A 13,348-nucleotide genomic window follows, 5' to 3' on the forward strand; every position below is an offset into this window, starting at 1 on the left:
GACAAATATGGCTTTTGTTGTGGTGTTGGGTTGTTGGATGGGCGACGGTGCGTGCAGTCGGTTGTTTGTTTGTTTTATTATTTTTTTTTAGCACAGATCGATTCAACGGTGAAGTGCGTGTGGTTGTAGTGTTGGTAGTGGCTGGAAACGTTCACCGATCACTCGATCGGTGGGTGTGGTGTGGTCGAAGAAAAGGGTCTTGTATTCAGCGATCTCAAGGGAATAAAGACGCACGTGCACATACTCACACTCACATACATACAAATATTTATGGAAAGATATGTTATAGCTATTTCTCTTGTTTGACGCTATGTGACGTGCGAATTAGTATCAGTGTATCGGTGTGTAGGAAGGTGCTCTGACATTTCTTCACCAGATGGCGCTAATATCCTTTCGTTCTAATCCAGGATTGGACGCTACACTAAGGTGTACTTTTTAGGAGCGTTTTGCACACTCAGCTAGGGAAACCATCAAAGAGGATGCTGTGCGTCATGTGTGTATTGTGATGTTGCTTTTCTCGCTCTCTCTCTCTCTCTGTGTTATTAGTATTTCCCTCCCTCTTCACTTAGATGTGCTTTGAATGGAGTATAGTTAGCTTAAACATTATTTTAAACAGTCAGTGCTCTTTTACAGTGCTTCCGTATTGGATTTATACTTCTAACGATCATTGTCCACGCTAAACAGGGATGATGATCGGGGACGATTTTTAGTAACTTTTTCCAGAACGGATTTGAAGTTTTTGGTGTTCAGTATCTGAAAATATACAGATGATTGTGGTGAACAAACGGGTGGTCAAGCAAATACGTGAGCTGGAGATGATGAATGGTGGACGATGAAGCATGCATCACGCTGGTGAGTGGAGTTGTGAGTAGATTTGGTAATAGTGTATGAGTGCAGGCAAGAGATGAGCTTAGCAAACATAACGCAAGGTATTATTATTATTGGAAAGAAAATACACACCTGGAGAACAAAAAATAAAAGGAAAAACCCCAAACATATTTAAAATCTCACGAAAACTGATAAGAGTCGTAGTGGTGTTGTGTGCAATGTTGTTTGTTACAGGCGGTACAATTTCTACAGTATTTGTTTAGTAGTACAGTATTTTCAATCGATAGAGAAGGAAGAGATTGTCTACAAATGGAGTGGAAAGTTACTGGATGTATATGAAAGTCTCCAAATCGTTGATGTTGCGAACTCCTACTACTTGGATCTACTTGGATAAGTCTACTGTTTCTACTGATACGATCTTACTTGTTGTGCCACTGGGGCAGGGATGTACATACTAGTTTATCGGGTCGGGTCGAAGAGCCGCACTGTCTCGAACGCTACTTGGCGTACAGACGGATAACATTAAGTTTTAGTACTGCTCATGAGTAACTCTTGTGTTACATAGACGACAATACATTTATACACCAACACGATGCTTGCAAACGATCGATGAATTGACGCTTATTTTGCTGTCCTTGCTGCGGTTGGTGATGGAATTGAACATCGTAGATTTGTGTCCCATGTATGTTTGATTCGATAAGTTTGATTCTCGTTACCCATTACCGGTGGTGTTTAGTGTTGTTAACAGGGTTTTTGCTTCACTACTATTCTACAGTCACGTTCAATTCCTTACACTTATACAATTAACATCGGATGATTGTAGTTAGAAACCGGTGGCGTTACAAAAATGCTGCTAATGCCACTTCTACTCCTACGTTGGGGGCGGCGCACGTTTAAATGATCCATTTGGTTAATTTTTGTTCGTTTACCAGTCCCTCTCATGGTTTCTGGTGTTGTTGTTACAGTGGTGTCGTACTTGTTTTGCATGCTGTGGCTTGTGTACATTGGTGTCTTAGTTATGATTGCATTCATATCATGACGGTTGGAACTGTTATTTTTGTTTGCTTTGCATTTGGCTTCCAATGGTCTAATGATATCAAGTATCATAAAAACATAGTTAAAGACAGGTATAGAAAAGCGACAGTGATAGTGCAGGCTGGGTACTGGTTTAGTATAGTAGTAGTTTGTAACGAACTACGGAAATGTCTCACAAGCTGCTACAGAACGAACTTGCGCCATTAGTTTCCTGTCATCTTGTTGATGGTTTCCCGGATATAGTCGATTCTTACGCCTTGCTGCTTTCAAGTGACATAGCGATACTTAGAGATACATTCATTAGGCAGCCAGCACACCGATCCATGAAGGCATGATGCATGACTAAGTTTGACGGTATTAAAGCTACCAACGTTCATGCAACGAGTTCGGTCCATACACACACAGCCATGATGAAAATCAGATAAGTATGTAAGAGCATATGTAAAGTGGAAAGTAGCAGAAGAATGCAAGTGATCTAAGATGGTGATGTCGACTTAGAACAGAGTTCGCTCCGGGAAAATGGAAAAAACAAAAGAATCGAAAATCGCTCAATTCGTTCTTTCATTCAACGTTGCGCTCTCTTTCTATACGTTGCTCGTTCGGTCCTATTTTCCTAGTGCCTTCCGTACGGCATCGTCCCAGGTGTAGCTCGCATCTTTTCAGAGCTTAAAGCTTTTGCGCAGATTTTTGATCGCCTTTTTCTGGCTCTTTTGAAAGCTGCGCTGGAAGCTACTCGTTGCGCTGGTATTACGCGAAGCCGGAGCGTACGACAACAGTTCCAGTGGCTTTAGGTTGGAAATTTTGGACGACTGCTTGACGACAGTAGACTGTTACGGTTGCGGTGTTGTGAGAGTTGAGAATTGTGCGAGTTTAATGAAGATTTTGGAATATGGATTTGTTTGTATATTAGCACATACACAGAGACACGGACATACACACGCACGGACGCATTAACACGATTGTACAATGTGTCAGTTCGAGAGCAGATATAAAAGAAAGAGAAAGAGAAAGAGAGAAAGAGAAAAAGAGAAATCTTTTGTAGGAGAATGTTCGGTATCCAATCGATCGATTTTTGTACGCTGTTCTCGTCTTAATGCTTTCGTTTTAAAGCTATACGTATTTTGTTAGACAGTTTGTGCCATAATTTTGTTGGTTGTTTTTTTTTTGTTTTTCGGTGCTTTGTGTCGTACTGAACTGTGGTTGTTGTTAAGTGGTGATGATGTTTTGACAGTTGACAGTTGTGGTGTCATTAGTGATTATTAGTAGCTACAGTTTTGTTGTGGTGTTTTTATTGTTCTACGTGACATTAACTGTATTCTGGTAGTGAGTTGTTATCATCTTCTGGGAAAGCCAAACACGATGCAGTGATAACGTGCCACAGTGTCAAGCATTGAGTAGCGAAAGCAACCGTTGTATGGATACTGTTGATGTTGTAGGAAGATACAAGTGTTGGTGTTAGTTTGCGGGTTAGCTTTGTGGTGCGGCACCATCTTTCAATGCAGTGTAATACGTTTTGCGTGCAGCAATATTTCTGTTGTTCTGATCGAGTAAGTAATTGTGCTCCAAGCATTCGTTTAAAAGCAAATTAACGGCCGTACTGTGAAATCGCTGTGTGCTCTTTGTCCGACAGGGGCTGTGTACAGCCAAGTTGCTGGCATCGTGGTGCGGTGTTGTTTATGCAGTGTGCCTCAAGCGCTAAAGTAAATGAAGATTGTTGGTGCTAGCTTAAGTTGTGATGTATTGGTGTATTCACTGTATCTTTAAATTCAAGCAAGGTTTCATAGCATAATGTGGATTTGTGTTGACGTAAAAAATCTATAATAAAAATTTATAAAACAGAGCGCGTATGTACAGGAGCAAAAATATATAACAACATACAAAATATGCCATAAATCTACAAAAGCTCGCTCACCAGGGACTAGCCCAAAATGCTTTCCGATAAAATACCTGCTTAAAGGTTGCGTGTTCTACTGGCAAAAATAATGTTCCATTGTTTCCACAAAAATAAACGATGAAAAGGTATCATTGTACGCAGTTAAGCACAGAGAAAAAGTGAGGTGAAATACAGTGTTCCACAAAAAAATACTGCTTGGAAAAGTTTGATTACTTGAGAGATTTCTTTTGGGACGATGCGGATACATTGGGACGAGCATACACGATTGTTTCTATTCTCATCAGCCATTTGTTCGTTTATGATTCTTTTTTTTTATTTACACACCATCATAAGCTACTTTATCGTGTTTTCCCCTTTTTTGGTCCAGCCTTGTGGAAAGTACAGATTGGTTGCTTTTAACGATTGAAACACTGAGTCTGTTTCACCTTTGATATCATACCCTGTTGTCTCGCAGTACAATCTCGATCTCGAGGGAGCACTAGCTAGTGAAAAAAATGATAGAACATATTTTCAATGCCATCATAAGGCTTATATCCAATTCCGTTTTCACTTTGCGTAACATTCCTCTCGCATGGCTCCCACACAAAGGATGGTGCGTTCAGAGATTAGGCGCCTCCATCGAATGGGTCATCTTATCGTGGAGACGGCTGAGTAATAGCACAGGGGACTTTTCAGCTACCGTAGGTAATGCGAACAAAATGTTCATTCGCAAGAAAATGAAATTTCCATCCAACTGCAGGAGTAGAACGTTTAATCTGATTACAGACAAACATAAAATGGTTGCTCAGCGTTGTTTCATGCGCGGTGCGCCGGTTCCATATCGCTTTATGGTGCTTTTAGACAGCGAAGCAGTTTTAAGGGTATCAGGGAAAAGCTGCTTTAGATATTGTATTCTTTTGTGATTGTCTGCAACAGCTGATGATGAATATTCAGTCAAAAAACAAACCATTTTAGTTGGCATTTGTTTGTTTGTTTTTGCTGCAATGTGTTAGTTTAAAGGATGCAAGTAGTGATTATTTCAATATATCCAGCGCTCGTTACACCCTTGCGCAATTCCAGCACAGAAGGATTAAGGAGCAAATGATTAGGTATTCATTTGTAGTCGGGTAGGCGCATACACGGATACGTACACCGTGTATATTTGGATACGTACAGAAGGCACAGTTTTACCGATTGGGTAGGAATTACACGGATAAATTGAGCCAAAACCCGTATACCGATAGGAGCATATAAAACTGGAACAAAAACCTTCTAACCAGTAGCAAACTGGTGGGTGGCCACCAGGATCGGATACAAGTGGAAGGATGTAGACGGAAATGAGAACAAATGACAACCATCAAGAAATATGGCCGCTCTGCGAGGGTCGCATCCGTACGATGGGACTTACCACCACGAACAAGAGCAATGGAACCAACCTCACGTAGCACATATGCAACATACCGCTAGCGTGCGTTACGTATATGTAGCGCCGTAATACATCAAACTGGATTAGAACCGCAGCCTCGTAATGAAATACTAAAGCCATGCTTGTTGCCGGTGCGTTGTTTCCGCCACGCGTGTGCTGGAAGCGGAATGCGAAACCGGAAGCCGCTTTCGATGCCAGTAGACCTATGTGAAAAGCGTGCGTGCGTGGGGATAGGTGCAGTGCCACTGATTCGATTTGTATTGTGTACAGTTGTGCATAACGGTGTGCAGAGTGGTGATACGCTCGGAGGCGCGCTCATTCGATGCGCGCGTGTGTGTCTGTGTGGACTCAGGTGTTGCATGCAAAGTGACGTGCAAATCCATGCCGAATCGCTTTTTACAACACCCACACTGAGCTGTGCAACATGTGTTTGTTTACGTAGGAGGCAGGATGCTGTGTGGAATTGCTGGTGGGTGTTTCGTTTTATGTCTCTTTTGCAATTAATTAAATATTCACCAGGGTAACTGAAACATACACAAAAAAAAAGAAAAAATCCCAACGATGGGCGTAAAAATGAACGGTTTAACTATCCTTGTTTATGGTTTTGTGTTATTAAAATATATATAATTCAGCGACTTTACCGCAAATTAGTAAGATAATATGTAAAATTCCGCATTTTGAAGAATTATAAAAAAGCTGATGGAGCCGCCTAGTCTTTTGTTCAGTCAATGGAGACGCATGATCACATGTTGTATTGATGGAGAAGCATGGTCGTGCGTTCCATTGATTGGAGTCATCTGATAGGTTTAACGTATTGAATTGATTTCTTAGTGTATACCAGCTAGTGCCATAGTTTGAATAAATTCATTACACAACATAAACTAAAGTAATACAGGTGTTATGTTCAATCTGCACAAATAAAATTTCCGAATTATTAACACCTGTTTGACCACATGCTTTCAAACCAATCCATTATTCATCCGTAATTCAGTACGGCATCAATAAAATTGAATGAAGTTTTGTCATAAGATTATAAATTAATAACCACATCGACAACTTGCTCGAGGGATTGCAAACTAATAAATTTATTTAGTAATAAAAATTTGTGTTCACTATCGGTGTTGTGTGTAGTAAATAATTTAATAAAAACAAATTGGAATAGGAAACAAATATTGTCAGAATGGTGGTAAATGTGTTTATGGTCTGATATATGGAAAACATATCTCAACTCAGAACTAAGGCAACTGTTGCAACTTTCAGTACGGTGTTGTGATTCTTACAATGCAATAATGGTACAAGTGGTATCGGTACCTTAGCCAAACGGGAACAGAAATGTGCCGTTCGAGAAATGTTTAAAAGATTTGCGGAAATGAGGCTAAATTTTTCGGCACGGAATTCTACTTGTGAGTGGTTTGTACGTCTTGAAACACTGCGAGAGTAGTTCTGTTATTTGGTGGTTTGAGGTTTGAAAAAATTTTATACCAAAATGAATGAATGCTGAATTTCTTTAATTGTAATTATTAGTTGATACATTGCATGAAAATAAACTGTGCAATCAAAACATAAATTTACTCAGTTTTAGTTTTTAAATCAAATCTGTTAGTCTTAATATTTAAAGCATTTTGTTGTTGTGACCTGTTAGTCATGAGCCATATACATTATCAAGGAAATTAAACATGAAAAGGAGAGTTAACGAAACGAAAAGCGAATAATGTTGAATAATGCGAGGATTCCGGGAAGCTAATGGATGTTTTTATAGCAGAAGCACGAAAAGCTAAAATAAAAGACTAATAGAATTTTTTAATGTAAAAAAAGAAGCATAAGCATCAAACACGGCTACTAGCAAAAATGAAACTCGTTAGATAAGGAAAGTATGTTGACGGAATTCTTAAACATTCTCATTCATCATTGCAAAAATAGGATGCAGCGGTTTTTGCACCATTGGAGGCAATCTGTTTTATGAGGTTTGCAATAAAGTACACTACAACAAGATCATTATTGATTCCCGGGCAGAGAATGGCAACGATGAGTAAAATGCGATAAAGTAAAACAAACACAATTTTGTACAGCTTGTATGAGTGGCGTTTGTAACGCTTCTACAGTTGATGTTGATGAGATGGTAGTTAATGGGTTTTGATTGTGGCAAAACAGTTTAGAATTGCTCTTGGGGCTAATTATAATTTGTTTTATTTTACATTCCACCTATAGGCTGTAAGCAAACATAGTTTTATCATAGCTATTGTTTTACTTTTGTCGACTGTTGTGCTGTTTTGTTTTAGTAGCGCTGGTTAATGCATTCCGATGATAGTTTTATGTTTATCAACATTAATGAAAAAAGAAGATAGATCCTACAGAACTATGCGGAACATCGAAACATCGACACATATAGTAAAGCTCAAACCACGTTGTTAGAGGTTAGTCACAGCAGTATGGCAAACGAACATGACAGTTTGGTTAGTTTGTATTTGAAATCACAAGCGCGAGTGTAGTATATGTATATTCACAGCATTTAGTACAGAAGGGTGAGAAGGATAGTTTGACAGATTTGAAAAAAAAAAAACATTAAAGTTTGGCAATTTTCCAGTAGGCTCGACAAACAATGCACACGGCACTACAGCTTGACCGTACAGTAACATTGACAAGAGATGTTGCGTAACCTTTGCTGACAGTTTGACAATCATAAATGCTGAATAGAGGTATCCATTGTGACAAGGCATGATCGTTACAAATTGTCTATTACGAATAAAGGCAAACATAAATATTTTAACAGAAAGGCTCTTATAGCCACGTGCAAACCTTTTGCTAGGTGTGAGGTAGATAGAGATTCATTTATTTACACATTGAACATATTGTACTAAAACTAACATTAGAGATCATTGGATAGGGAAAAGGAAAGAAGAAAGCAAAATTGATAGCATTAAGTTGTCCAGAAAAGTGGGAAATGGGATGTGAAAAAGATTCAATCCCATAGAAATAGACAGAGATAGTATACACGAAGCCACTAGCCTGTTCATTAGTTGACACAAATACCTTTCGAAAACTTCGAATATGTATGCCAACATACAGTTTCTTTGTTATGGTCTTGGATTCTTGAATATTTGTTCCTTTTAAAACTTCTAAAATTCTTAATTTATATAACCGAAATAAACATTAGTGTTTTAAACAAATATTTTTCAGCAGATATAATTAAATGTTGAATGCTCCACTTAATGTATGAAGTACCTAAAGAGTGCATTCTTGACAGAAAAGTACACACATAACAATTATTACATGATGATTTCTGCCCATTACAGTCTCGTTTCGAATTATGTTAAACGGTAATAGAACTTATCACTAGCCAATTAGAGCATATGTTGCTGTGACCGTTACGAACAGCTTATCAATGTATATTATTGCAGTTACATACACACCCATACACACTCTCCCTTTCTCACACTCATACTCACATAACATTTGCACACAACGCACAAACATAGAAAAACAGGACATATTACAAGATGGGAAAACATACATTCAACACCCACCAGTCTTATCGTTAACCATTGTTTTGGTGAGCCCACCAGCACCATCGTTTGGCCGATGATTTGTCGACGAAGGTTACCAACTAGCCCATGAACGATCGTTGTACTTCTGTATACTTACGTGGTTGAGAAATTGAGTACGCTATGTGTAACTGATGGCCGTTGCATCTTTTTTGCTTGCTCAAACTTTCTGGTATCCAATTTTAGTGAGGAAATATTAAATTTGGATTTGCATCGTAAATGCTAAGTTACAATATAAATCGCACGTTGCTTAACACTCAAATCTGCCCGGGATGTTAACGAAGATGTTGTAGGTTTTTTCTTAATGTTACTATCCAAGGGCGAATTCGCTAGCGGATGAACTCATTATTATTTTTCTTAACCTTTACCTATCTTTTGCATTTGATATTGTTAATGCTGTTGCATTATATTATCTTCATTTCAACTACATTTGTAATTGTTATAAACTAGTTTTCGCTTGCACCTCTTCATTATTGCCTTTTTTGCCAGAATTTAAGGGGGGTTTATATTCGTGTTGTTATTGTATTCGTTTGATTGTTTTCGTTTGCATAATGTGCGACTGTTTCGAGCTTTTAAATGCATTTTGGGAAAGAATTAGCAATGAGAAAAGAAAAATTGCTCAATCCAAAGATATGATTCAGTTGAACAAAGTGCACTCGTTTCGAATAAGTGACGCAAAAACGAATAAAAAGAAACGTGCCAATGTGTGAAATTCGCTTAATGTAAAAATAGAATTAGGAAATAAATGTAATTTGAAACACTACATCAATGACAATTAAAATGTGTGAAATAAAATGAACAGATTTTCCGAAACAAGAGCAACAATGAAAATGAGCGAAACGTATAGAAAATTACGCCAATAAGATGAAAAAAACCGGTAAAAGTAAAGAATTGTTTTCTGCCAATTGGTAAAATGAGGCACAGTTTGTACCTAAAATAGCAAACAAAGTTATGCTTATTAAAGCATATTATGTGACGGCAGAAGTAAACGAAATATGTGATAAAAGCAGTGAATGAAACAAAATTGTTTGCGAGTTGATAAACACGTAGCGATGAAGGTGTGATGTAGAGCGGATGGATGAATATGTGATCATGATCGTGAGTGAAAATGCGAAGTGTTGCGGTGGAATGTGTGTGAGTGAGCCTGTGATCATATGAACACATGTGCAACGTGTCGGTGGGGTGCGCGAACGTGAGTCGGAAGGCGTATGCGATGTGATCGGTGTGTGTCTTAACGGCTAAACGTAATATTTAGTGACGGACACTTTCGTACATAATTATTTCGAGTCTGACTACTAGAATTTCCATTGAAAAGAGACTGTTGAACCGGACTTGCGGCACCGGAGCCACCATAACCAGTCAGTTGTCTTACCATGCCGGAACCGAGCTGTTGGAGCAGTCCGGAACCGGAACCGAGCGGTCCGGACGAGAGCACGGTCGAGGTACGACGGCTCCGGATCGATTGCATGCTCGACGACAGTAGGAACGGAACACTGCTCGAAGTGTTCGGCATCGAGCCTCCCTGCGGTACATTAGGATCCATCGGTGAGGGCCGGGCCGTGGCAGAATGTCCCCAAAGACGAGAGAGATGGAAGAAGGAGGCGTAAAAAAACATCGTGGGGAACGGAATGAAAAAAGAGAAGAGAAAAGCGAAATGCAATTAGTGGTTGTCAATTTTGGTTCGGTCGATTGTTTCTTCCACGCCGCTGTCACGGGCCATTTGCCTTTCGTCCGTCAAGGTGCATGAGCAACTGGCAGGGTTGGCCAATTGTGCATACCTTCCATTTGTTCGTTGTGTTTTTTTTTGTTTCTTTCCTGTGGGTGGTAAAAACTGTCATCGGCAGGCGTGTTTTATTGCTTGATTGGACGATGTGGGTTGTGATGAGTTTCCTTCGTTCCATCGTCATTTGGCACCGAACGATAAAATGGTGGGCATTTGGAAAGCACTTTGTCGCAAGATATGCGGGGGTGCTAAAGTTTAACGGACTGTGCCGTTTAAAATAAGTCACAAATTGTACTAAACCTTGTTTGTTTGTGATACAAACTATTTATTTGTTAAAAATGTGTATTTCTTTGTAGATATATAACATTTTTTTACGTTTTTTACGAATAAATAAATAAATAACATTTTAAAAAATATAATTATGGCACCGAGTTGTTGTAATACTCGAGTAATTGTAACTGATTCTTTCAACAAGTTATTGAATTGAATTGTTAATTAGTGCCTAAAGATGGTTGTCAGTGTCATAAAGTATCCTTCCAATGACAGATTTTATTATTATTGCTCATGCACCCTGACAAGGACGATAAACTGTTTAATGTTTGGTCAGTTTAGTAAATTAGGATAAAAATTTAAAATTTCGATCAAAATTGTGCCAATAGTGTTCCAATTGGATAAATAGAGATAATTTGTGATAGTGAAAGAAAATGATGCAAAAAATGAGTTAAAATGGACTTCATTAGTAGCAAGCCACGTACCTTTTAAACAAATTGAATGTTTCATAAACCATACTTATTATACATTTATTACAAGTTAAACAAACAAACGAAAAATCCGTTAATAGTAGCACCTAAGGCAAGGAAGTAAGCTACAGATAAATGGTAACAGTACGCGAGCATAGTCCATTTTCACTTTACAGCCAATAAAAGCCAATGCAGTATTGGAAACAAAAAATAAAATGCGACAAACGACACAGCAAACAAATCTCAGATGGGAAGAAAAAGAAAAAAGGAACGAATAGAAAGCACCCACCCAGCGTCCTGATCTGATTCCTGATAACAGGGAAAAATCTCTGGACAGAAACATTAAAGCTGCTCATCACGTTCTGCACACTTACTTGATGCAAATGCGTTCCCTTTTTGGCGTGGGTAGTTGTGGTAATGGAATGGATTGTTGGCAAGGGATTAAGGAAACAGCAAACGATACGTTGTGACGTTGCGGCAACGAATCGGGATGGAACCAGCCGAACGACGAGTGCTGTTTGTTTGCGCAAAGAAATTTGCCAAACACTGGTGCACAAAACCAAATGCAAACGCTTCACCGGTACACACAAGAAAGGATGAACTGGCAGGATCGGGTAATTCAGGTGAACCCGCAAGTTTCAGCACTACGTCACGAATAGAAATCTTGGCAAAAATTGTTCCCGTTCGGCTGTAACACGATCCTTCCGCTGATAGCTGTCCGAACAGACAATAGAAGCCGGATACGAGCAGAAAGCAGAACATGCATCGCATATGCAGAGAGATAATAGTTTTTGAAGAAAAGTGATTTCCGCCGGAAGGGATAAAACTAAAACAAACACTAGCACTGTAGTGGCAGCAAGGGATTCGGCCAAGAAAACTTTCTCGCCATGTTTTGCAATGGCAAATGGCCTCACAGACATGGAAGAAAAGTACCGCAAGTTGAAGGATGCCAGGTGAATAGCATGTGAAAGCAAACCTTCCTGCAGGATATGCTGCGCAAACACAAACAAAGGGAAAATATTTTTCATCGGGTAGCGGAAATCATTTCTCTTGGCGGCTCTGAAGCCCTCATAAGCCCGCAACGCTGCATATCCCAATCCGAGGAAGGCAAAGAAAATGGATCGGGTGTGGTGTTGCAGGGAAAGTAGTTGGAAAGTTTCAGAGACCAAAACCAAAACTCTTCTACTACAGTACGAATGTTGAACCCACAGGATGTAGAAGTTCGATCCCGGTTACGTGCCGGTTTCGCGGAAGTATATTAACGCTTACGCTAGAAGGCTGTAGGAAACGCAGCTACGCTACGGCACACGATAACATGAAAACAAGAATTACAGATAGATAGTACTCACGATCATGCTCCGTGCAAGCTAAAGAGTCAAACGGGAAGAAAAGCGTATATTTGTTTCTGCTCATCTTTCGATTCTGTTCGATTGAACGAGATACAGATAATGGTTGTTCGAATGGTGGTACGAAAGTTTACTAGCCCGCGTAGTACACCGTATGCGCCAAGTGCATGACAGCATGACTGATGATAGTGTCAGTATGTTTGAGTGGCCCATCTTGCTTTTGTTTGTTTTCTGATTGATTGTTTTTTTGTGTATGCTAGGTGCAATTGTTCGGTTTGAAAACACACGTGTGCCTGTACAGGCGTTAGCGTGTGGGTGCCTTTGTTACAAATAGTGTGATTTTATAGTTGTTAATTGTATTATCAAAAAATAATTTCCCTAATAGTATTCATAAAGCTCATGTTTACACAAGAATAACAATATAGTGGTATAAACCGACAGTTTGCTGGTTTCGTCAAGTTTCAGCAACTGTCGTATTGTGAGTGCCGGTGGCACTCAGTGGGCACTCAGAGAAAAGGTTATAAAAGGAAAAACAAATAAACAAAATCCCTCTTCTTCGCGTAAAAATCCCGCCAATCGTACGGTAACTATTCTCGAAAGAAAATTCAGCATCCGAATTCCGCAAGTTTGTTCATGGTGCCGTGACCAGGATACGCCGAATTGCTGGTTATTAATTTGCGGATTCTCGCGACCTGTTTTTTCCTACGCATAACGCAAATTTTATCGCGACACAACACTCCCGTTTTTTCGTTACCGCTGACGAAGCTATTACCATCGTGTCTGATCATGCCAGCGTCTGCCGTCATTCTATCGTCCCGAAGGGCAATTTTGCTGG

The 13,348-nt window shown here is 39.4% G+C and overlaps 1 protein-coding gene across 1 annotated transcript in view; it reads right to left on the reverse strand.

Annotated features, from left to right (window-relative positions):
• LOC125770857 (SCY1-like protein 2) overlaps positions 1–13,348 on the reverse strand; it is a 100,699-nt gene that overhangs the window by 11,084 nt on the left and 76,267 nt on the right. Inside the window, exon 20 of the mRNA XM_049440893.1 lies at positions 10,077–10,226. Coding sequence (XP_049296850.1) covers positions 10,077–10,226 — 150 coding nt within the window. The remainder of the gene's footprint in view (positions 1–10,076; positions 10,227–13,348) is intronic.

The sequence above is a fragment of the Anopheles funestus genome, chromosome 3RL (assembly GCF_943734845.2).
Source record: "Anopheles funestus chromosome 3RL, idAnoFuneDA-416_04, whole genome shotgun sequence".
NCBI classification, from domain to species: domain Eukaryota; kingdom Metazoa; phylum Arthropoda; class Insecta; order Diptera; family Culicidae; genus Anopheles; species Anopheles funestus.